The sequence below is a fragment of the Pristiophorus japonicus genome, chromosome 4 (genome assembly GCF_044704955.1).
Source record: "Pristiophorus japonicus isolate sPriJap1 chromosome 4, sPriJap1.hap1, whole genome shotgun sequence".
NCBI classification, from domain to species: Eukaryota; Metazoa; Chordata; class Chondrichthyes; family Pristiophoridae; genus Pristiophorus; species Pristiophorus japonicus.
Window position 1 is genome coordinate 121,627,751 of NC_091980.1, and position 25,729 is coordinate 121,653,479.

At 47.1% G+C, this 25,729-nt stretch overlaps 1 protein-coding gene across 2 annotated transcripts in view; it reads left to right on the plus strand.

The window, feature by feature from the left end:
- LOC139263049 (slit homolog 3 protein-like) overlaps positions 1-25,729 on the plus strand; it is a 625,025-nt gene that overhangs the window by 380,238 nt on the left and 219,058 nt on the right. For both annotated transcript variants that reach the window (XM_070878558.1, XM_070878557.1), the window contains one exon: positions 9,186-9,257. In XM_070878558.1, the coding sequence (XP_070734659.1) occupies positions 9,186-9,257 (72 nt within the window). The remainder of the gene's footprint in view (positions 1-9,185; positions 9,258-25,729) is intronic.

A 25,729-nucleotide genomic window follows, 5' to 3' on the forward strand; every position in this document is an offset into this window, starting at 1 on the left:
TGCTCTCTCCCGATGCCACTCGCTAAGCGGGAGCAAAGTGCAGGGGTGAAGCCTTGGGATTGGGCTGCGGACATTGAGTTATCCGCATAATCGCGCTATTGCTTCGTCCTCCTGTCCACATTCCGTTGAGTTCATTGAGTATTGGCAATGCCGTTGTGAAACAGGCGAGCCGTGTGCAATACTCACCGCCCCCCCCCCCCCTCAAATTACTGCGGTAAAAGAAAACTCTCTTTACCGCAGTGATAAATCAGTAACGATCCACCTGATGTCAGCACGCTTGGACGAGCATAAATCTCCGCAGTCAGGAGATGGGAGGCGAAAACGCAGAGCGACCAAGGGGAAAGCGACAGCGTGGAGCGCAACGCGCTGATGCAGCCAAGAAAGAAAACCATGATGTTCAGGTCTACTGCATCATCTTTAGCTACTCACATCCAGTAATGCGCACTCACCAGGAACCCGCTTACCAGGAGAGGTAAGTTGCTCCAGGAATCTTAGGCCGGTCCTTATCTGCGAGGTCTTGATGTTCCATTTATTTTTGCTTGTGCGGTTGGGCTAAAATAAGGAATTAACAAAGATGTAATTTATTAATTAATTTATTGTATAGTCCTTCGAAGAGTTAGGGTTCATAGGTGAGACACGTAGACCTCTGTCTGCAGACCTTACACTATTTAGATTGGTTCAGTTTGGTTTATACTCTTTCTGCCTTCAATTTTGTTGTAATTTTCCTTTGGGTGATATGTTCCAAGAAGCAAATTGGTAACTGGCTCAGCTATTTGAGCACAGGCATACACTAATGTATAATATTAATATTAATTATCTATAATGCATGATGTAATAAGTAAAAGAAGGATAATGAGTTTTTTTGTCATTTATATTGAGAACATTTTGTTCAAGGCTTTTCAAAATCTCACTGATGCTGCTGTTGAGGGGCTGCCTGTTTACTCTTGTTCTTTTACTGTGGGCGTGAGCAGCCATTGTATTGCTTGGTAACACAGTGATCCTGCAATCGTTTCAATATCGTTAACTTATTTTTAAAATTTGGCAAAATATTATCTTGGTTGATTTTAAAATACCTTTTTTTTTGGTCTCTATCGAATGTTGTGTAATTTTTATGAGTTTTGGCATTCCTCTATATCTCTTCCTTGATGTCCTGGTCCCCACCTGGAGCATTAAGCTGCTCAAAGCAGAGTCTCATTCTGTGCCGAGGTCGGTGATCTCAACTGGACCCGCGGAAGGGGTGCTGTGGTCGGCCTCAGTGTGCCTGTGGTAAGGAGGGGAAATAATCAGCCACTATGCCCTGCCCCTGTGTGGTACCCGGTGATCCCTGCTGGAAGTGGGTATGTGTGAACATCGGCCGTGAACGGAATCGGGCCCGGCCTTGGATTAGGTAGATGGCCATGCTCACGGTCTCGGCTCATTCATGACGAACGCCATCGGGGCGAGGTGCCAGTGGGCTTTCAGTGTCTGTTCAATTGCACCCCAGTATGGGGCAGGTGCTGGGTGCAGGGCGCGGGGGGGATTGGAAACAAGTTCTGAAATTGGTGTTTTTCAAATCATTTGATTTGAAAACAGGCACCTGTTGTCTATTCAGAGATTCCCATCAGCAAAATGCTGTAATCGCTGTAAAATACTTAAATCTTTTCATATTTTATAACCAGTAACAAACTAGTATTATGTTCCAATTTGGGTTGAGATTACATTGATTAAATACTTCCAGAGTATATGATTCATCTCAACCACTCAATGTGTTGCTGCACACTGGGTATGATGTGATATTCAATTTAAACAGTGAGTGCTCATGACATAGTTTGTGGAATTAGCTGGGAGTGGTTTTTGAGCTCATTGCTGCAACAGAGCTAAAGTAGTGTACATGACACAATCCTAAATTGATATTTTCTTTGATAACATCTTCTGATGTTAATCCATCTCCCTCACACTGTCAGGCTCAGTAACTCCTTCCAACCAACACCCTGTGTGACTGATGTTAATGGCTGCATTCTACTGATGTCAAAGTGCATTGCCATCCTGAATTAAAACTAAAAACAGAAAATTCTGGAAATCTCAGCGGGTCAGGCAGCATCTGTGGAGAGAAACAGAGTTAATGTTTCGGGTCTCATATCACTGTAACTAATTCATTTACTTCTGACTGAGTATTGAGCGATTTAAAAAGTAGGATTTACCTTTTAATGAAGGTGGGGGGTGGGGTGGTGGGGGCTGAGCACCTTCTTATAGAAATCATGATGGTTTGTTATCTGTTAGATACTACATCTGTAGTAACCTGCTGCAAAATGTGGTTCAGCCCTGCAGCTGACCGAGGTACTTCAAAATGGAGAATCTGGTCAGCTTCATCAAATGTCTGGATGTCCTTTCCTCTTTTAAAGAGCCATTTATCCCTTCTCCATTGATCTATTCTGGCGTATATAGACAGATTAGAAAATCAAGTGAGTGATATGGTAGGACTGCAGGGTGACTGATCGCAGTGGCTTCCTTGCACGCTGCATCTTCTGCCGGGTGTCCTAACTCCTGTGCTGGTGCGCTGGGACATTCGAGTCCAGAAAGTTCCATCTCTTGGGCATCGGGGATGACTTTTACTGCCTTCTTTCAGCACCGCATTTTGGGTAGGGTGATGCCACTGTGAACCACTGTGGTATTCTCGGGTTGTGCCACCCTGCTGCTCACAGAATGTCAATGAACCAAATTATGAACGGAAGACTATGAAGGACAATATAGATTTATAATCAGGGCTGCAATCTTAACCAGAAAGGTGACAGCTATCAACTGCTGTGTGACAGTTAGGGGCAGATTTGAAGCAATTAATTGGAAATGTATCAACAATTTGAAAAGATTAAAACAGAATGTCATTTAGGCTTGATTTTGATATTCTGAAGCCCCTTTGCAAATTCCCTTTTCCCAGTACGTGTGAATGTTGGCTTCTGATGTGAGGACTGATGGTAGTTGGGAATGGAAAATTTCTCCTTTGGGGTTCAATATCTGTTTATAGATATTCCTTTATCTTTTCAAACTGAAATTCCTTTTGATCTTACTAGTTTGATATTTTTAAATTGAAATATATTGTTCAGTTTAATTTTAAAGCTGTCTAATTACTGTGTTAACTTTTGCCACTTGCACATTCAGAACTCACAGCATGATAGACACCTCCTGCACATAGGAGGCTAACACTGTCGCACTCATTTCCTCACTCACACACACATTTCCTCTCTTACACATTTACACTCCCAGACTTTCATTATTCCAAGCTCATACATGTGGACATGTGCACACCCACACCCTCACTCACACCAGCATGTTCTCCTGCTGAAACAATTTCACTCCCCATGATGCCTCCTCCACTCTTGCACACTCAAAGTCTCGCATGTTCACGCTCATTGTCACACTTGCTCAAAAGCAAAATACTATGGATGCTGGAAATTTGAAATAGAAACAGAAAATGCTGGAAACCTGCTGAGCGTTTCCAGCATCTTCTGTTTTTATATCACCCATGCTCACCTCACTATCCCACTCTTTCTCCACATTCTTACTACATGCCTTTCTTCAGTTTCATTTTCATTTTCTGATTGTCAGCATCACTGTATCTCACTCGCGAGCATTATTTCACACTCACCCATTTCTAAGCATTTCAGATCAATTATCCCAGCTCTTACTCTGCACTCGAGTGAATTTGAAGAGTTGAGAAGAGGCTTGGGTGACCCCTTTGCTTGACTGGCTCTGAGACTGGTTCAAGCAGCAAAGTGAGTGCTCGGCAGCAGCACTACAGAAAGGGGCCAGCATGTCCAAACAAGGGGGGACAGAACAAAGGACATGTAGGATAAAGTTTAGGATTGATTTCAGTGGATAATCGGAAAGGCTTTTGTGATTAAATGAAGAGCAGTAACAATACATGTTGTGAGGTCAGACTAAGCCCATCTTATTCTCAGTGTTTTGCTGTGAACTACAGTCTCGTTGTGGTTCGAACATTTTGAATAAGGAAACAATGACTACTAAAACAATTGTGTGGGCTTGTACAATTCCTGAAGGCCCACTAAGTGGTAGCACTTACACCTCTGAGTCAGAAGGCTGTGGGTTCAAGTCCCAATCCAGAGACAAAATCCAGGCTGATGCTCCAGGTCAGTTCTGAGGGAGTGCTGCACTGTTGGAGGTGCCGTCTTTTGGAAAGACATTAAACCAAGGCCCGTTCAGATGGACGTAAAAGATCCCCTAGTATTATTTCGAAGAAGAGCAAGGGAGTTATTCCCAGTGTCCTGCTAAATATTTATCCCTCAACCTACATCACTTTAAAAAAAAACAGATAATCCGGTTGTTATTGTATTGCTGGTTGTGGGAGCTTGCTGTGCACAAATTGCCTGCTGCATTTCTTACATTACAACAGTGACTACATTTCAAAATGTACTTCATTGGCTGTAAAGCACTTTGGGATGTCCTCAGGCCATGAAAGGCGCTATATCAATACAAGATTTTTGTTTTATTATACAAGCCCCCCGCCACCACTCAACCTCCCATCTTGCAGGTGGGGGTTTAGACCAGCAGCAAGGATCCACACTAACCTGGCAAAGACAGCGCCCCCCCCATCCATCAGGACCAATAGTTAGGCAAAACATACTGTTCTTTCCTTGTCCCAGCCCCTTTCAGTAAATTAAATTATCCTTCAAACATGCACTGTTCTGAGTGTAGTCACAGCATAATGTATCATTGTGATCCTTCAGCAAGCACCATGCGATCAATATTCACAATGGCTATACAAAAATATGGTCTGTATTTAAACATCTGAAAATCGATTTAAAAAATAATTGCACAGCACAGTGTGGTTCTGATACTGAGTCCAGTGACAGGGACACCAGTCAAGTAGATTGTTAGATGGTGTCGAGCTCCTTGAGTGTTGTTGCTGCTGCACTCATGCAGGTAAATGGTGAATATTCCATCACACTCCTGACTTGAGCTTTGTAGATGGTGAAGAAACTTTGGGAGATCAGGAGACGATCCATCCTCACAGAGTAGCAAGCTTATGCCCGGCCTTTGTAGCCACAATGAAGACATGGCCGGTCCATTTAAGCTTCTGTTCAGTGGTGACCCTTAGACTGTTGATGGTAGGGGACTCGGCGATGGTGGTGCAATTGAAGATCAGGGGGAAGTGTTTGGACCTTTTGTTGCCGGTGATGATCATTGCTGGGTTTTGATATGGAATGAATGTCACCTGCCACTTGTAAGCCCAAGCCTTTGGATGTTGTCCAGGTCCTGTTGCAGGCTGATATGGGCTGCTTCACTCTTGAGTAGGTTGTGAATGGAGCTGGGTGCTGTAGAATCATCAGTGAAGGCAGAGGGAAGGCCGTGCAATGGAAGTAGCTAAATATAGTTGGGCCAAGCTATGTTTCCTGAAAGAAGTCTGGCAGTGATGTTCCGGGGCTGTGATAGTTGGCCTCTGACAACCACAGCCATTTTCTGGTGTGTCAGAAAAATGTGGTGCTCTCCTTGTCACACCATTTTGGAACTGCTGATTAGCGGCAAGCATTTTGGACAAAACTTCCCTCATAAGATCACAAAACTCTGCTCCAGAGGCCACATGAAAGAGGAATGCTACCCATACATGGTGTCATATGAGGTGAAGTTCTGCATAAAACATCTGCCTTTGCATTGCTTCTATTCAGCAACTGTATAGCGTAAAACAGTGTGGCCAACCAAGAGACACCAGTAACTTTCCACAGCCCTACATCCCTGCTCACACCCTCCCGAGAGGACAGTAGTAGACTGTATAAGACATCTGCCTCTCAGGGTGATGACACATCTGACATACCCAGCTGCACCACCATGCCCCCCCCCCCGCCTCCAAAGGACTGAAGAAGTAGCAGGGAGGACCAGACCATGTTATCAGATATGGTGCGAGCTATTACAGGACCATCTCAGAACCCTGCACAAAAAGATATATGGGCACTTCCATGCTGTGAAGTCCCCTTAGATGATAAATAGAGTGCCACCATGCTTACTCCAATGCACTAACCCGAATGCACAAAGGTACCAGTTAGAAGGAGCAGGAGTTGACAATCCACATCATACAGGCTCACCAAGGGGAAGCACCAGAGTGGGAAACATTGATATCACTTAACACTTGTCATTTATAGGTGGCATTTGTTTTACTTTATTTCACATTACTGCAGAAAATTTCTTTTAAAACATCCATATTAGAGTAACAGGAGGTGGCAGGCTGGCCATTCATAGTACTTAAGGTGGAGTTGATCAGAATGAATGGCGTGGTATGTATTTGGCCACTATATGATACCACATTGGGTAGGACTGGTTATGCATGCACAATATCATACATTTAATTGGAAGAGATGTCTGGGACTGGGACGCCAGTCTTCCTCCTGCATATCTCCTTCATCCACGTCTTCCTCAGCATGTGCTGTGGTACTGGTTGGCCCTCTGATCCAAGCCTGCATCCACGCGAGTGCCTCACCACTCGGTATTGGCCCATTGAGGTAATTAAGCAATTATTGAAATTATTGAAACATAAGATAATGAGGGGGCTCGACAAGGTGGATGCAGAGAGCATATTTCCACTCAGAAGAAACTAAAACGAGGGGACATAGTCTCAGAATAAGGGGTCGCCCATTTAAAACTGAGATGAGGAGAAATTTCTTCTCTCAGAGGGTTGTAAATCTATGGAATTCTCTGCCCCAGAGAGCTGTGGAGGCTGTGTCATTGAATATACTTAAGGCGGAAATAGACAGATTTTTGAGCGATAAGGGAGTAAAGGGTCATGGGGAGCGGGCAGGGAAGTGGAACAGAGTCCATGATCAGATCAGCCATGATCTTATTGAATGGCGGAGCAGGCTCGAGGGGCCAAATGGCCTACTCTTGCTCCTATTTCTTATGTTCTTAGCACAGTTCCCCTTTAAAAAATGTTGCAGCTTTGATTATATTAGAGGGGTAGAAAAGTGTTATTTTGCTTTTTGAATGCAATGACAAATGAAAACAGAGAAATTGTCATAATTGTAAAATTGTCTTTAAAGATACAAGCAGACAGGATTACATTAAACAGTTTGTTAAGGCCTGACTATGGACATTTTCCTTCAGATTATTTGAAGCAGTTGTGTAGTCAGGAGATGCCTGATGTCCGTAATTGGCTTTTGCATGCTAAGTGCAATATCATTATGTTAAAGCAATTACATGCTGCCGTGGTCACACAATGTAGATTACATGTACTGAGATGCACTGAGGATTGATGACTGCAGGAGACAGAGGGAAATGTCAGGCTTATTAGAGCGACAGTGAAGGCTGAGCTACTTCTCCAGCCAATTTCAGGTGAAATTGTGCTACTCTGAGCACCAACTTCTAAAAAAATAATTCTCTGCTTGTGTTCAGAGAGTTCCACACGCATCAGATACCCTCTAGTACCTCTTTCAAGTCTCTATTATTTAGATGTGAGCAGTAACATCGAATGTTGGCAAGGTATTCAATTGTAAAATCGTTGAAGAATATGGAGCAGAAAGAGGCCGTTTGGCCCATTTTCTCTAAATTTTCTCCTATCCGGAAACAATACAAAACTGATCCCACTGCATTGCACTATACTGTATGTGGTGCAGTAAGGGGTGTATGGGGTGCAGTAAGGGGTGTATGGGGTGCAGTAAGGGGTGTATGGGGTGCAGTAAGAGGTGTATGGGGTGCAGTAAGAGGTGTATCGGGTGCAGTAAGAGATGTACCTGGTGTAGTTAAGTATTATAATTAAAGTGAATCTTCCATTTAAATGATCTTGGTTTTATCTCCCTGGTTCCTTATATCATCCAGAAAGGTCAGACTGTGTTTCCAAACATAAATATAATTAGGGACAGGTAGTTACTCAAACAGCACACAAGATAATGCCATTCTAGAATTTATAGCCCTGATTTTAACCATGGACGTGTAGAGGTGAGTAGAAAATTGAGTTGGAATCTCACCCACTGCTCCAGAAGTGAGCCCTGGGTTATTTTAATTCATTTATATCCTCCTGTCTGATTTTCCGCTAATCTGGGGGCTTTATCGGTAGGAAGCAACCAAAATGTATCCGTTCCAGAGTCTGTCTGCTGACACCAGATAGATGGTGGGTTCGACTTCGGAGATATCTTGCGTTCAGTGAGGTGGCAGGGAACCACCACAGAGGAGGCCTAAGCTTTCCTTGTAGGGCCTGGAGGAGCATTGCTTCTCCTCCGGATCCCACAACAAAAGGGCTCTTCTGCCCCTGATCCTCTTCCCGCTGTCTTCACTTGGTGGGATAGCTACACCTGCTTCCCCGCTCAGACCACCTGCTAAAATTGTAGCGGGGTGACAATGGCATCATCAGGACCCGACAAGTGTATGTAAAGAATTTACCTGCTAGCTTTGAGTAGGGTTAGAAGCATCCCCTTTAGCAAAACTAGCTGTTAACTTCTTCAGTCCAACAATGGGATATATGCACTGCTGTGAGTATTACTAGAATACTGTTGTCCAATACATGTGGCTAATTGGGAATCCAGATGTGCCATTGCATTTCTAATTAGTGAATAAAAAATGAGTAATAGACACCATGTGAACTTTAACCTTTTTGTGCCATTGTTGGTAAAATGTTATGATAAAAAAACATAGTGTGAGTGTATTTTTAATGTTATGAGTGCTTTACTTCCTTGAGTTCTGAATGATGGTAGATATTTGTTCAGGAAATATACACATGAAGTACTTTTACTCGTATTGTGCGAGTGTGTGTAAGGCGTTTTACACTAAATTAGTGCATGTGACTAAAACAATATCGCTGTAAGTACACCTGTGGCTAGTCAGCAATTTCCATTGGATAACATTGTGCTGGAATATAGATTCTTGGCTTTGCTTGCCAAATTAATGATCTCAATTGAGTGACTGCGGAAGGTATGGGACAAGAGCTGCACACTACCCACAATGATTGATGGAGGCTCTTTTCAATCCAGGCTCCTCGAGCACTCCACCGAGCCACCCATTGCACAATGGCATAGGCTGAGGCTCAGCAATATGTCAGCTGGTTGGTTTCTTGGCTGAAGAACGATGCATGGCTAAGGGTGTGTGGTAATAGCAACCTTTATAAAAAGAGAGATTAAACCCCTGGATATCAACATTAACTGCAAAGTGCTTTTTTCCCTTTTGGTATGATTGACCTGAAATAAATTTGAATTTGTTCCTTTGTCTTTCAGCACCCTCAACAATAACAACATCAGCCTCATCCCATTGACCAGTTTCAACCACATGCCAAAGCTGAGGACGTTGTAAGTATTTGCGACTTACGCTGCTACTTTTCAAACGCTAAAGAGTCAAATTTGAGTGTTGTGAAGTGGACACTTATATATAAAAGCAAAATGCTGCGGATGCTGGAATCTGAAATAAAAACAGAAAATTCTGGAAATCTCAGCAGGTCAGGCAGCACCTGTGGAGAAAGAAACAGAGTTAACGTTTCAGGTCGATGACCCTTCGTCAGAACTGGCGAATATTCGAAATGTAACAGATTCTTAAGGAAGTGCCGGGGGCCTGAAAAGGGGAGGAGGAGGGGGGGTGGATGTGGAAAGAACAAAAGGGAAGGTCGGTGATAGGGTGGAAGGCAGAAGAGATTTGAGAGATAAAGGGGATGATGGGCGAATTGAGATGGTAATAGCACAAGTTAGGAAACAAAAGATGTGCCTAATATGGATTCAGTATTCTGGGTCCAGGGGCTACGACATTTGTCCGTTCACAAAAAAATAGATTGGATGAAAATAGAGATTAGGAGAATCTTATTGTGCAGAGGATTGTTAGAACATGGAATGCCCAATCAGAAATAGTGGTGGCAGCAGAATCCACACAGCTTTTAAAAGGGAAGTAGATAAATATTTGAAATATATATTTTTTACAGTATGGGGAAAAGCCAAGTGAATGGGAGTAAGTGAATAGTTCTTTCAAAGAGCTGGCACAGGCGATATGGGCCGAATGGCCCCCTTCTGCGCTGTGAAATTCTTTGATTCTATTGTAATTAGTTTTGTGCACCAGTATGCTGAGTATCTGAGGCTGACTATCAGGATTCTGGATTCATGGTGTTATTATTTCCGATTGATAAACCTAAAAGATGAGCACTAGCCAGGTTGTAGAGAGTATAACTAAAGATGGGGTAAATCAGGAAGCAATAATTAGATGTCAACAATTATGAGATTTAAAAGCCTGTATACTATAGCAAAAAGGAAATCTTGAGTGAGCTAAAGTTTTGAGATCCTGGGAAAAATGGCTTTTAGTAACAATAGAAGTAAGGGCTGGGGAACTTAATGTTACCTGTTGCTTCCGCATATCTTTCTAATCTTTCTCTTGCTACTTTTCAACGAATGCTCAATGCCAGCAGTAGTCAACAATAGTATTTTGCCATCTCCTGCTAAGTCCTGAAGCAGACAGGGTGGGCTTAGAAAGGGTGCATGGCTCAGGGTCTGATATTTGCTTCACGGTTGATCAAAGTCCATTGGAAATCTTAACTAATTTTGAATGTTTTCACATCAAGAAACTCAAAAGTACATGAAAAAATTTGACTTGTATTTTAAAATTCGGAGTTTTTACTGTCAGATTTTCTTCGAAATATTGCTGGACACATCAGTCAAAAACTGGTGCTGCCCAGTCCAAAATTGGTTGGGTGACACTTGTAGCTGGTCTCAAAATGGAGCTGACCTGCAGATCTGCCATGACTGAATTGAAGTGAGGAGTGGGCATGAGGGGCTGAATGGCCTGCTTCTGTTTCCTATGTTCCTACAATGTTTGGCACGTCAACAGTGATTTAGGGTGCAAGAAACTTAAGCTTGTTGACTGAAATGAATAGAATTTAAACATAGTTTTCTGGCAAAAAAAATGTGCACTGACAATAATTGGGGGGGAAATGACAAGTGAAATGAAGGGATGGTGACAATTCCCAGGATTGACAGCAGCTTGGGTTTGTCCTTGAATTTGAAAACATTAATGTTAGTGCAGGCTAATTTACCTGATTAAGTAGAGATTTTATTGCTACTCCATAGTCTGCTGGCTGTTTGCAATCGATCTGCCCCTGCTCGCTATCGATTTCTTCCGGGCAGGTCAGCAGAATCCCATTCTTCCCTGTGTTTTTTTTTAATTTCAGAGGTTGTTTAACGTCTTGACTCTCAAGGGAGCAAAGCTGACTAATCTCCTTTCTGTAATTAAATGTGGAAAGGAAGGAAATCCTAAAAGGGGATTAGAATGGGCCATTTCAGATTGAATACTCCTGCCATGTTCAGTACAAAGTGGTGACCTCGGCCTAAAAAGGAATATGCTGTAGATTTAATTCAATGCTGGCCAAAAATGGCACTCTTGGTAAAAACCCCGCTGTCTGTCCTCCGTCAGCTGGCTTGATTTTGTACAAGTGCTTTTATACTTGTGCTTTCCCTCCTTCACTAATCTCAGCGATTCAATGTGATTGAACACTCACTTGCACAAACCAGCATTTGTAATGGAAAGAAAAAAACTGAGGGGCCGAAATTGGTCAATGTTCCACTCACATCCACCGAGGTCCCGCCACAAATGTCGGTTCTCTGGCCGATTCCTCCACAACCGCCCATCTGCCGTCGAGGTTCCACCCGGCAGAAGATTGGTGGGGAATGGTTCCGCCGATGTCAGAGCGTGCCGCCCGCCATGCCGGATGTTGGAAAAGTGCCATTTTCATCAGTTATGCTGGCCTCTGGTCGACCTGCCGCCCGCCAGAAGGAACGCTCGGGGAAAAGCAGATATGACCTGGATGGCAGTCGGGCAGCAGTGAGATCGGGAGGGAGGGGGGAGGGGGAAAAGGTGGGCGGTATTCAGTGAGATCGGGAGGGAGGGAGGGAGGGAGGGAGGGAGGGAGAGGTGGGCGGTATTCGGCCAGCAGTGAGATCGGGAGGGAGGGGGGAGGGAGGGAGGGAGAGGTGGGCGGTATTCGGCAAGCAGTGAGATCGGGAGGGAGGGGGGAGAGGTGGGCGGTATTCGGCAAGCAGTGAGATCGGGAGGGAGGGAGAGGGGAGAGGTGGGCGGTATTTGGCCAGCAGTGAGATCGGGAGGGAGGGAGGGAGGGAGAGGTGGGCGGTATTCAGCCAGCAGTGAGATCAGGAGGGAAGGATGGGGGAGAGGTGGGTGGTATTCGGCCAGCAGTGAGATCAGGAGGGAAGGAGGGGGGAGAGGTGGGTGGTATTCGGCCAGCAGTGAGATCGGGAGGGAGGGGGAGAGGTGGGCGGTATTCGGCAAACAGTGAGATCGGGAGGGAGGGGGAGAGGTGGGCGGTATTCAGCCAGCAGTGAGATCAGGAGGGAGGGAGGGAGAGGTGGGCGGTATTCGGCCAGCAGTGAGATCGGGAGGGAGGGGGGAGAGGTGGGCGGTATTCAGCCAGCAGTGAGATCGGGAGGGAGGGAGAGGGGAGAGGTGGGCGGTATTCAGCCAGCAGTGAGATCGGGAGGGAGGGAGGGAGAGGTGGGTGGTATTCAGCCAGCAGTGAGATCGGGAGGGAGGGAGGGAGAGGTGGGTGGTATTCAGCCAGCAGTGAGATCGGGAGGGAGGGAGGGAGAGGTGGGTGGTATTCAGCCAGCAGTGAGATCGGGAGGGAGGGAGGGAGCGAGAGGTGGGCGGTATTCGGCAAGCAGTGAGATCGGGAGGGAGGGAGAGGGGAGAGGTGGGTGGTTTTCAGCCAGCAGTGAGATCGGGAGGGAGGGAGGGAGAGGTGGACGGTATTCGGCAAGCAGTGAGATCGGGAGGGAGGGAGAGGGGAGAGGTGGGTGGTTTTCAGCAAGCAGTGAGATAGGGAGGGAGGGGGGAGAGGTGGGCGGTATTCGGCCAGCAGTGAGATCGGGAGGGAGGGAGAGGGGAGAGGTGGGCGGTATTCAGCCAGCAGTGAGATCGGGAGGGAGGGAGAGGGGAGAGGTGGGCGGTATTCAGCCAGCAGTGAGATCGGGAGGGAGGGAGAGGGGAGAGGTGGGCGGTATTCAGCCAGCAGTGAGATCGGGAGGGAGGGAGGGAGAGGTGGGCGGTATTCGGCCAGCAGTGAGATCGGGAGGGAGGGAGGGAGGGAGGGAGGGAGAGGTGGGCGGTATTCGGCCAGCAGTGAGATCGGGAGGGAGGGGGGAGAGGTGGGCGGTATTCGGCCAGCAGTGAGATCGGGAGGGAGGGGGGAGAGGTGGGCGGTATTCGGCAAGCAGTGAGATCGGGAGGGAGGGAGGGAGAGGTGGGTGGTATTCAGCCAGCAGTGAGATCGGGAGGGAGGGAGGGAGGGAGAGGTGGGCGGTATTCGGCCAGCAGTGAGATCGGGAGGGAGGGAGAGGGGTGAGGTGGGCGGTATTCAGCAAGCAGTGAGATCAGGAGGGAGGGAGGGAGGGAGAGGTGGGCGGTATTCAGCCAGCAGTGAGATCGGGAGGGAGGGAGAGGGGAGAGGTGGGCGGTATTCGGCCAGCAGTGAGATCGGGAGGGAGGGAGGGAGGGAGAGGTGGGCGGTATTCGGCCAGCAGTGAGATCGGGAGGGAGGGAGAGGGGAGAGGTGGGCGGTATTCAGCCAGCAGTGAGATCGGGAGGGAGGGAGAGGTGGACGGTATTCGGCCAGCAGTGAGATCGGGAGGGAGGGAGAGGGGGGAGAGGTGGCCGGTATTCAGCCAGCAGTGAGATCGGGAGGGAGGGAGAGGGGTGAGGTGGGCGGTATTCAGCAAGCAGTGAGATCAGGAGGGAGGGAGGGAGGGAGAGGTGGGCGGTATTCAGCCAGCAGTGAGATCGGGAGGGAGGGAGAGGGGAGAGGTGGGCGGTATTCAGCCAGCAGTGAGATCGGGAGGGAGAGGGAGAGGTGGGTGGTATTCAGCCAGCAGTGAGATCGGGAGGGAGGGAGGGAGGGAGAGGTGGGCGGTATTCAGCCAGCAGTGAGATCGGGAGGGAGGGGGGAGAGGTGGGCGGTATTCGGCCAGCAGTGAGATCGGGAGGGAGGGAGGGAGCGAGAGGTGGGCGGTATTCAGCCAGCAGTGAGATCGGGAGGGAGGGAGAGGGGAGAGGTGGGCGGTATCCAGCCAGCAGTGAGATCGGGAGGGAGGGGGGAGAGGTGGGCGGTATTCGGCAAGCAGTGAGATAGGGAGGGAGGGGGGAGAGGTGGGCGGTATTCAGCCAGCAGTGAGATCGGGAGGGAGGGAGAGGGGAGAGGTGGGCGGTATTCAGCCAGCAGTGAGATCGGGAGGGAGGGGGGAGAGATGGGCGGTATTCAGCCAGCAGTGAGATCGGGAGGGAGGGGGGAGAGGTGGGCGGTATTCGGCCAGCAGTGAGATCGGGAGGGAGGGAGAGGGGAGAGGTGGGCGGTATTCAGCCAGCAGTGAGATCGGGAGGGAGGGAGGGAGGGAGAGGTGGGCGGTATTCAGCCAGCAGTGAGATCGGGAGGGAGGGAGGGAGGGAGGGAGGGAGGGAGGGAGAGGTGGGCGGTATTCGGCAAGCAGTGAGATCAGGAGGGAGGGAGAGGGGAGAGGTGGGCGGTATTCAGCCAGCAGTGAGATCGGGAGGGAGGGAGGGAGAGGTGGGCGGTATTCGGCCAGCAGTGAGATCGGGAGGGAGGGAGAGGTGGACGGTATTCGGCAAGCAGTGAGATCGGGAGGGAGGGAGAGGGGAGAGGTGGGTGGTTTTCAGCCAGCAGTGAGATCGGGAGGGAGGGAGGGAGAGGTGGGCGGTATTCAGCCAGCAGTGAGATCGGGAGGGGGGGAGGGAGGGAGAGTTGGGCGGTATTCGGCCAGCAGTGAGATCGGGAGGGAGAGGGGAGAGGTGGGTGGTATTTGGCCAGCAGTGAGATCGGGAGGGAGGGAGGGAGAGGTGGACGGTATTTGGCCAGCAGTGAGATCGGGAGGGAGGGGGGAGAGGTGGGTGGTATTTGGCCAGCAGTGAGATCGGGAGGGAGGGAGAGGGGAGAGGTGGGCGGTATTCAGCCAGCAGTGAGATCGGGAGGGAGGGGGGAGAGTTGGGCGGTATTTGGCCAGCAGTGAGATCGGGAGGGAGGGAGGGAGAGGTGGCCGGTATTCGGCCAGCAGTGAGATCGGGAGGGAGGGAGAGGGGAGAGGTGGGCGGTATTTGGCCAGCAGTGAGATCGGGAGGGAGAGGGGAGAGGTGGGTGGTATTCGGCCAGCAGTGAGATCGGGAGGGAGGGGGGAGAGGTGGGTGGTATTTGGCCAGCAGTGAGATCGGGAGGGAGGGGGGAGAGGTGGATGGTATTTGGCCAGCAGTGAGATCGGGAGGGAGAGGTGGACGGTGAAGGGAAAATTATTATGAGTAACTGAAAAGTGTTCAGCATGTCACATTTTGTACATGCAAGCTGATTCGTTACTTGTGTCACACAATGTACTGCAATGTAACTGATGACCATGTCGTCTCAGGGGTGGCACTCCTCCATGTTTGGCCTCAAAAAAAATAGGGTTGAAGTCAAGCCTTAAGGTCTGCTGTGCAAGTAGGTAAATTAAGAGTCATTGAATGGCAGGCTTCCTGCATTGGTGACGCTTCCTTGTCATCTTGTGTTGGCCTGATGACAGGACCCATTATACAGTGCAGTCAGATGTGGATGGGAAGATATTACTGATGAAGCAGATGACCTGAGGGGGACAGGTGTGTGTTACTCACAAGGCACCACACATGATGTTAAACTAACACACGCACCAACAGAGGGTCAGCAATGTGAGTGTTTTTACAAGTGCACCATAACGAAGGTTACATAAGATTATTATATTTACATAAATTTACAGGAGCAACACCCACCCCCCTATCCAGCACCACCACCTCACTTCCCCTCCCCCCCCGCCTCCTTGAAGCAATGCCAGATATCCTCTTCCTCCCCACCCCTACATGATGGCGTAGCGCTCCCCTGCCCGTCACTGCCTCTGGTCGAGGAGGTTGTGCAGGAGTGCAGCGGGATGTCTGCAGACGTGCGGGTCTTGGTGAAAAGGTAGGGCACCAAACCGAAGGTACAGGGATCTCCTGCTCCTCTGGATCTGTCTGCCTTGAGGGTGTGGGGTCGGCGGCTTGCACTACGTGTGCAGAGGCCATCTCTTGCCTCATGGCCTCAGCGCTTTCCGTTGTGCGCTCCAAGACTGTAATGAGCCGGTACATCCTCTGATCATACTGCTGGGTGAAGGAGGCGATGCTGCCAGCTATCCCAGCCATGGTCTGCAGCATATCGCGACCTATCTCCATGCTGGCGCTTGATAGCTGCACCATCTGGTTGAGTACAGAGAGCCGTGATGCATCTGCAGGTGGTTGCTTGCTGCTGCTGGGTGCTGGCACATTGCTTCCCTTCAAGCCATGCTTCTCTGCGCTTGGTTGAGGTTGCGTCTGTGGAGTCCGTTGGAAAGCCCAGGAAATCGGAGCCCAACGCCGAGGTTCTGCGGACACTTGACTCACATGGTAGGAGGCTGATGTCAACCGCTTCTGGCTCCTCCAGGTCAAGGGGCAGAAGATGGTCCCTTCTCCCTCATCTCTCTTGTTCTCACTGGCCCTGGGTGGCGGAGGTGGCAGCAGTGAAAACTGGTGATCTGGGTGGGGGGATGGGGGGGGGCGGGGGTGCAGGAAGGATCCGGTGTATTCGGGTGTGGATAACGTTAGGGTGGGAGACGCTGGGGTCTGACGTTCCTGTGAAGTCCAGAAGTCGATGGTCTCTCTAGATCTGTGCTGTCTGACTTATCATCTGCAAGTAGAGGACAACATTTCAGTCTGTAGGTGATGGGCGGGGGCTGGTAGGGGGGAGGGGGGTGTAGTGGTGGTGGTCAAGCTGAGATGTGAGTTGTTCCATCTCACATTATGCCAGCAAGGAGTTCCATCTGTACATGACAACACCAATACTGGGCGACAAAGTGTATGTTCAGCATGTACTTTCATGCCATGGGCGGCGCTGACAGCAGAGATGAGTATGACCTTACCACGTGGTAGCACCGGATCTGCATCAACCGTCTTGGTTGCACGGCAGCGGTCACCCACCAATGTCAACGTATGCTCCTCCAGCCTGGTCAATTGGACCACCTCTTCTGGGTCCCCTCTGGTCACACTCAGGCTTGCTTGGTTGGCTGCTTGTTTTCTCTGCACAAAGAAACGTTGCAGTCTTTAGCCCCTTTGCTGATGCCCCCCCCACACACTCCCACACACACTCCCACACACACTCGGCACACAATGTTTTTGGCCTTGGAGAGGAGGGGGCGAATAAATTTGTACTCACTCTAGCTGATGCCAGCAAATCATTCCAACGTTTCCGGCATTGGTCCCCATCCCGCTCAACGTTGCCCATTGCAATCACCATCTCACCGATGTCAATCCAAAGACATCAATATTGGGTTAGTGGAGGCAGATTAGGAAAAGGGGAGGTGCAACGAGACCTGGGTGTCATGGTTCATCAGTCATTGAAAGTTGGCATGCAGGTACAGCAGGCGGTGAAGAAGGCAAATGGTTTGTTGGCCTTCATAGCTAGGGGATTTGAGTATAGGAGCAGGGAGGTCTTACTGCAGTTGTACAGAGCCTTGGTGAGGCCTTACCTGGAATATTGTGTTCAGTTTTGGTCTCCTAATCTGAGGAAGGATGTTCTTGCTATTGAGGGAGTGCAGCAAAGGTTCATCAGACTGATTTCCGGGATGGCAGGACTGACATATGAGGAGAGACTGGATTAACTGGGCCTTTAAAAATTGGTGTTTAGAAGGATGAGAGGGGATCTCATAGAAACGTATAAGATTCTGATGGGACGGGACAGGCTAGATGTGGGTAGAATGTTCCTGATGTTGGGGAAGTCCAGAACCAGGGTACACAGTCTTAGGATAAGGGGTAGGCCATTTAGGACTGAAATGAGGAGAAACTTCTTCACTCAGAGAGTGGTTAACCTGTAGAATTCCCTACCGCATAGAGTTGTTGATGCCAGTTCATTGGATATTTTCAAGAGGGAGTTAGATATGGCCCTTATGGCTAAGGAGATCAAGGGGTATGGAGAGAAAGCAGGAAAGGGGTACTGAGGGAATGATCAGCCATGATCTTATTGAATGGTGGTGCAGGCTCGAAGGGCTGAATGGCCTACTCCTGCACCTATTTTCTATGTTTCTATGTTTTGCCACGATCATCCCAGGTGAGTTTGTTGTACCTGCGCTCCACCTCTGTCACCAGCTCCTTCAATTCCTGTTCATTGAACCACGGAGCTCTGGGCCTGGTTTGGGCAGTGTTCTTTGAAGATTTCTGGCCACTCATCATCAATGATGAGAGGAATGGCTGCTGAAGAGTTTGTAGGTTTAAATTTCTCACACTGCCCCTTCTACGACTCAGACTGCCTTCTCTCCAATGCCACCTCTGCTCTCTAACCTCCAAATCTGTCACTTGTAATGCCACCTCTCTCCTCTCCCCTCTCACACTCACGGGTTGAACAAAGTGCTCTCCTTTTATGCGCATGTGCAGTTCCCCAATCAGCCTCCAAGGGCCACGTAAGGACTACACATCGGATCAAGAAAACTACAAAAAAAAAACAAATCTCGCGCATGCGCACTGGAGGCCCTCCAAAGATCCTCGAGTGGAGAGGCCTCCAACTGACACACAGTAGTGACGTCGGCTGCCAAGTCTCGCTCCCAGCCACCGATTGCCACCGACTGCTGCTCCCACTGCCACCCACACAACGGAGCCGAAAATGTCTCCCTACAGGACTCATTGGCAGCAGGCGGCAAAAATGGACCTCCCACCCAGGGGCCACCGGGAAATGGACAGGCCATAGCCGGGAGCAAATTCTGGCCCATAATGACTGCTCAGGCGGCATGTTTGTATCTATAAATATAATCTCTCCCCGGACATTTTAGATTCAATTTTTCAGTGACTTTATTCATCTGTGTTCTTTTTTTGATGAGGGTGGGAGTGATAGCCATCCTCCGACAGGTCTCCTTTCTTTAGTAAGGTAACTTAAGAAACAACTGGCTTTCAGCTTCCACAGTGAGTCATGTAAATAAACTGGAACCCACAGTTAGATGTGGTGATGCGCATTTCACAGCGTCACCGTCAGAATTCTTTGGCGACAACTCAAAACCGTAGACTGAAGTTCATTTTAACATTCCTTTAAATTTTTCCATTTCTTTTTCATTTTGAAAGCTATTGTTTAAATGTTAAATTAATCAGAGAAACTAGATAGTGGGACTTTCTAATTCCAATAGTGTGTAAGATGGCTGGGTTAACATAAGCAGAAATGTAGCTGGGTTTGTTAATCCAGCTCAGTTTTATTAATTGCTCTCAACCAGCATTCTATTTTAATGAATCTCTCTGATAATGTTAATCCAGCTCCTTTACACTACAATATGGTTTAGTTGCTCCTCCTAGTCAACAGTCTGTGTCATTGACTACATCTTTGCCGGTACAGTCCCTCTGCTTATAACAGGCATGTTGGTGGCAATGCAATTTTCTCTCTTGGCAAACCCAGCAGATTAATGGAGGCAGGAGCTGTCAGTCCAGCAGGTAAGTGCCTTTATAGCACTGCTTGTGGGCCAGGAGGAGCAGGAGTGCTTCCGCCGCCAATCCCTCCCCGCGATCCGAACTTCAGGCCCACCCTCAATCGGAACTTCATTCCCCCCCTCGCTCCTCCCGCGATGCAGTGCCAACCTCGACCCCCTCTCCCCCCCTGATCTGCCACCCCACCCATCCCCCAGCGATTTCTCTCTTCCTCACTCCTTCCATATCAGGGCAAAAGTTTAACGCTTTGATAATTCCAAAATGCAAACAACCTTTTACAACATTCATTTAAGCACAATGTGGGAAGATTTCCTCTATATCCAACCTTTGAATGTCGGCCTGTAACATATGAAAACAAATAGTCATACTAAACATGCATTGGGCAGAAGTTTCTCATAGTTTACAGATGCATCTAATATTCCATCAGCTGCACTGCAGGAAATATATTTAATATAGATGAAAGCATGGTTGGCAACTGTGGCCGATTGAGAAACTTCGAAAGCAGGCTAAGCTGCAAGCGGTGAAGGAATAAGAATGATTTTCTAAGGTAATCTGGGGATATGATTGTCGAGGAAAATGTTGATTTTTAACACCTTAGTTGGTGTATATAGCAGCATTTTGAGCTCTATTAGAAATTCCCGCTGTCTAGTTTAGCTAGGTGGAGGTGCAGATATTTAAAATGTAACAATCAAGTAGTTGTATAAATATCATTTGGGACAAAGCAGTCCACTTGATTGTCAGCCCATCCACCACCTTAAACCTACACTCTCTCCACCAACAACAACTTACCAAGGCTTCTTTGACAGCATCTCGCAAAACCTTGGCCTCCACCACTTCCAAGGACAGAGGCAGCAGCTGCAAGCGAACTCCGTCACCTCCAAATAACACACCATCCCGAGTTGGACAAATACTGTCCGTTCTTCATAATTGCTTGCTCAAAATCCTGGAACTTGCTACCTAACGGTACTTTTTTTCTTTATAACAGTATTGTGTGAACACCTTCACCACTCAGACTACACGAGTTCCAGCAGAAGGCTCACTACTACCATATCAAGGGCAACTAGAGATGGACAATAATTGGTGTCCTTGACAGCAACACCAATTTCCATTGAATTAATAAAAAAGTACAACTTTATACGGTGCTGTTCCCTCCATTGGGAACTTAACCCTGGATAAATCATGTTGATTTCTGAACTGAAATCTTTGGCAAAACTCATATTACAATTAATCCCATTGAGTAAGATCCTGAATATAGCCCAGTGATCAGTGAAAGGACCCACCCACCCAGAGCCTCGTTGTTAACACTAATAGACCTGCATGTTCCTATAAGATAGGATATTTACAGTAGAGGAAGAAGATAGCATGCCTGACATCCCAAGGATTGTGATTTTGCCAATAGAGGCGCGAGACTGGTGCAGCTGATATTGGTGGTGTGTGGGGAACATGCTCCCGCCCTCCCGGGTCTGATGATGTCATCTGATGATGTGTCATCAGCCGGTTTCCTTAAAGGGACCATGCCCACATACATTTTGACACTTGTGCTGTCAGTGTTGTACAGCATTGAGGTGCTGCAAATAATGACAATCACTGCACAAAGGTGCACGGCTGCACCCAGGCTCTCCCATGACTCCCTCCAGATGCTTATGGAGGGAGTCACAGCACACGGGGATTCTCTTCATCTTCCAATGGACAGAAGAGATCTCTCCAGGATATCAATGCAGCCTGGTTGCACATTGCACAGGAGGGCACAAGCAGGGATGTCGTCAGAAGGACCTGGCTGCAATGGCGCAAACCTTTCAATGATCTCAATAGATCACGAAACATTACTGTAAAGTCCCACTCAACCTCATCCTGCTGTGCCACTCATCGCATCCCCATCACTTTGCATTCCCTACTCTACCCTTGCACATCCTGACTCACACCAACTTACCTTGCACCTGCACCCATCCCTCCCTCTCTCTCTCTCTACATTATCAGTTCCCCATTACTAGCCATCCTTCACACTCACCCTCATCCTTGTCCAATCATACCAACTAACAACATGCAAGGGTAGGCACTTGGGTGTTTTAGCAAATATTTATGTAGAGTTTCTGCTAATGTGTTGTCAAACATTAAAATCTTTATTTTGAACATTTTGTGTTCTTGAACAGATTTGTGTGCACCTTTGGAAGTGGCTTAGTGAGTTGTAGTGAATGGTCAGACATAATGTTGATGAGTGTGAAAGGAATAACTTGGGCATTGCAGGGATGCTTTATGGAGCTGTTGTGGGGTGGTGCCAACCTGGTGTATCATGTAGCAGCCAGGGTGCAAAGCATCAAGTGAAGTAAATGTGGCCATGATGAGGCCATCTCTGGTCTTCTGGGCAGCAATGTAGTCGGGTACTGATGCCCTGTGTCTTGTGCAGCATCAGGTGATTGGGGAGAAGGTTGGTGTTGTTGGTGATGCTGGTATGTTTAGTGATGTTGGTGTTGGGGCTGATTGTGGTGGGATTCTGAGGACCAAGGTGAGATTTTTTTCAAGGGCATCGATGCTGCTGGAATAGATGGCAGGTGAGGTTGAGATGATAGAAGCGATCTGTCAGTGGTGAGAGAGGTTGCTCCAAGGTGGTGACAGTGAATAGAGAGTTCACTGCAAACACTTCAAAACTGCATACAGCTCAAAAGTTTCTTCTAAATCCTGAAGGCTTCAGCTTCTAACATTGGAAATTGAACAGCTGTGAAATGGTAGCTTTTATACCACTTTTGCAGCTGTCAACTAGCCAAAGCAATAGAGAGTCATGAGAACCCGACATACTTACCTGGCGTGAAAATCGAGGGATAACAAACTCGTTGAAAACTTGGTAAAATGGTAAGTGCCTGGATAAAATCCTTGTAAATATCTTTAAATGACCTCTTACGCATCTTAATTGACTGGCCCGCCGCTTGGTGTTGGGTCTGCGATCCACAGGCAGACCCGACAGTTGTAAAACTGACATGGAGGTGGGTTCAGAGCAGGATCCCACCCCACTGTCAATCATTTTGACTCCACCTCCAAACCAGCACTTGCAAGGCTGGTAAGATTCCGGCCAAGAAATCTAATACTGAATCAGGGACGGGGACTCCCCAAATTAACGTAAACCAAATAACAGTAATGAAGAAAATAATGGCACTGTAGAATGATAAATCCCCAGGACCAGATGTAGTTGAGAACATTGCTGATGCCCTAGCTATGATTTTCCAAAGTTCTCTCGATTCAGGAACCATTCCTTTAGATTGGAAAATTGCACATGTCATTCTGCTATTTAAGATGGGTGAGAGGGGGAAACTAGGGAATTATAGATTAGTTAGCTGAAAATCTGTTGTTAGGAAATTGCTAGAGTCTATAATTAAGGATAGAGTGACTGAACACCTTGACAAATTTCAGCTGATCAGAGAGAGCCAGCATGGATTTGAAAAGGGTAGGTCATGCCTGACAAACCTTCTTGAATATTTTGAAGAAGTGACTAAAGTAATGGACAGGGGAATGTCTATGGATTTTATTTATATGACTTCCAGAAGGCACTCAATAAATCTCCTCACGAAAGACTGTTAGCTAAAGTTGACACTCATGGAATTGAGGGGAAATTATTGACCTGATTAGGAGATTGGCTGAGCGGCAGGAGACAGAGAGCCAGGATAATGAGCATTTACTCTAGTTGGCAGGATGTGACTAGTGACATCCCACAGAGATCTGTGTTAGGGCCTCAACTATTCACAGTATTTATTAACGACTTAGATGATGGAATAGAGAGCCACATGTCCAAATTGATGACGCAAAGGTAGGTGGTACATATAGTAAGCAGTGTAGATGGAAGCATGCAATTACAAAGAGATAAATAGATTAAGTGATTGGGCCAAACTGTGGTAAATGGATTTCAATCCAGCAAGTGTGTATCATCTACTTTGAGGATACAAAAAAGGATAGATCAGAGTACTTTCCAAATAGCAAAAATCTAGAATAAGTGGAGGTCCAAAGAGCCTTAGTGGTCCATGTACACAGATCATTAAAATATCATGGACAGCTAAAAAAAATAATCAAAAAGGCTAATGGAATGCTGGCCTTTATATCTAGAGTACTTGAACACAAGGGATTAGAAGTCATGCAATAGCTGTACAAAGCCCTTAGGAAAGATATATTGGCCTTGGAGGGAGTGCAGTGTACATTTACTAGAATGATACTTGGACTCCAAGGGTTAAATTACAAGGAGAGATTGCAGAACTATGGTTATACAGATTGTACCTCTCTAGTCTGGGACTCTTTCATCTGAAAACATTCGGAAAAATCATCTGGAAAAATTGGCATTAATTGGGCCTGCGGGAGAGGAGCATTTTTTTTTTTTAGATTTCGATCGACTGCAATGGCCGATCAGTCAGTGTGTTCGGCGATCGTCTGGGAGCGACTACCAGTCAGTCAGTGAGTGTATGCGCGGGTGCTGAGGGAGCCATCCACAGGGTGCCAGCACGCACTCACACAGACACAGAAGCCCGGGCGTTGTCCATCGTGCAAGCGAGGCCTCCCGTGGTTCGGGAAATTCTCTGTTCCGGCACCGGTCAGATCCCAAGGGTGTCGGAATGGAGAGGTACAACTGTTTTCCCTGGAATTTAGAAGATTAAGGAGTGATTTGATTGAAATTTTCAAGATATTAAGGGGAACAGATAAGATAGATTGAGAGAAATTATTTCTGCTGGTTGGGGAATCTAGGACTAGGCGACATATTCTAAAAATTAGAACCAGGCCTTTCAGGAATGAAGTTAGGAGTCAATTCAACACGCAAAGGGTGGTAGAAGTTTGGAACTCTCTTCCGCAAATGGCAGTTGATGCTAGCTCAATTGTTAATTTTAAATCGGAGATTGATTGATTTTTGTTAACCAAAGATATTAAGAGATACGGGGCAAAGGCAGGTACATGGAGTTATGTCACAGATCAGCTATGATCTCAATGAATGGCGGAACAGGCTCATAGGGCTAAATGGCTAAGCATGTTCCTATGTTCGTAGAAAGCCGAGTTAATATAACTACATGTCCCTTAGTGTCTAGGGCTGTGACCCATCCCTCCCTCTACTGACAGTAACTGGGTCCACTCACAGCTAATGGAATTAAGCTAACTCAATTAATCAGCTTATAAACCTGCATCTTCGCTAGACAATACTCATATCAGTCAGAACCTTTGCACTGCAGGGTTGAAATACCTGTTTCACTTTTCCCTCCATCCTGATTCAAATCTTTAAAGCTTATGTCCTAAATTAAGTAAAACCATATTTATGTCAACATCTTCAATCATCACCAGATCCAGCCCTAGTAGATGTAATTTGTTTCTTCAGCATCTGAGATGAGAATTCTATCATCACTGAGGTATTACCTTTATCACAGAGGCAAGACTGGCTTTGCTAACACTTGCAATTCTCAGAGGAAGTCCAGACATAGTATCTGAGTAGGTCTGTGGAGAAAGTATTGGAATGACTCCTTAGCTTTTACTTTTGTGTAGCCTGAAGACTTGGACTCCCTTTGAGAATTGGGAAAGTTAGCAATACTGCAAGACAAATCTCAGAAATGTTTGTTTTAATCCAGGATACAAAGACATTGTACCTTCCCAGCCTCAGCACAAGTGTAATATAGTTTATTTCACTTATTAACTAAAGGTCATGTCATCGAAATTAATGTAATATCTTATTTATATATATTGATTCAATTTGTTGGTGTTTAAATCTTCTGCCTGTGGTGTTGACTTTAGTTTTCTCTAATATTACCTCAGGGCCTCTGTGAATTTGTGTTTAGAAGTTTTAATGCATTTACAGTTTTGTCTCCGAGGAGGTTCCTTTTGTGACCTGATCAGCTGATCAGTGCAGTCCTCCCTCTGCGCCTTACATGCACATTTATGGGAGCGATCTCCATTGTTTGTGATTTACGGGGATATCGTAAACCATTCTTCAGGCTTCTTTGATTATGCTCTAAATAGCAAGCAACAAAAATCTCTGACAATCCAAACACGAACTGGTTTGCATTTATGCATGCACAAAAGAAACCCATTCAGGGGAGTTAAGATCTATTTAAAGTCCAATTGCATGCCCTGACTTTGGGAGTTAGCTGCTGGGATTATTGTAAGACATTCCATCATTCCCAAACGGCCATTTGATAAATACCATGGGGAAGACTTTCAACTGCCGGTCGCCCGTTTCTTGCCTGAAAAACGATGACCTTCAGTTGAAAATCTGGTGCGAACCTTGTGCATCCATTTTCCTGCCTGAATCAACTTTCGGGCAGGCCTTGAAATGGACGCC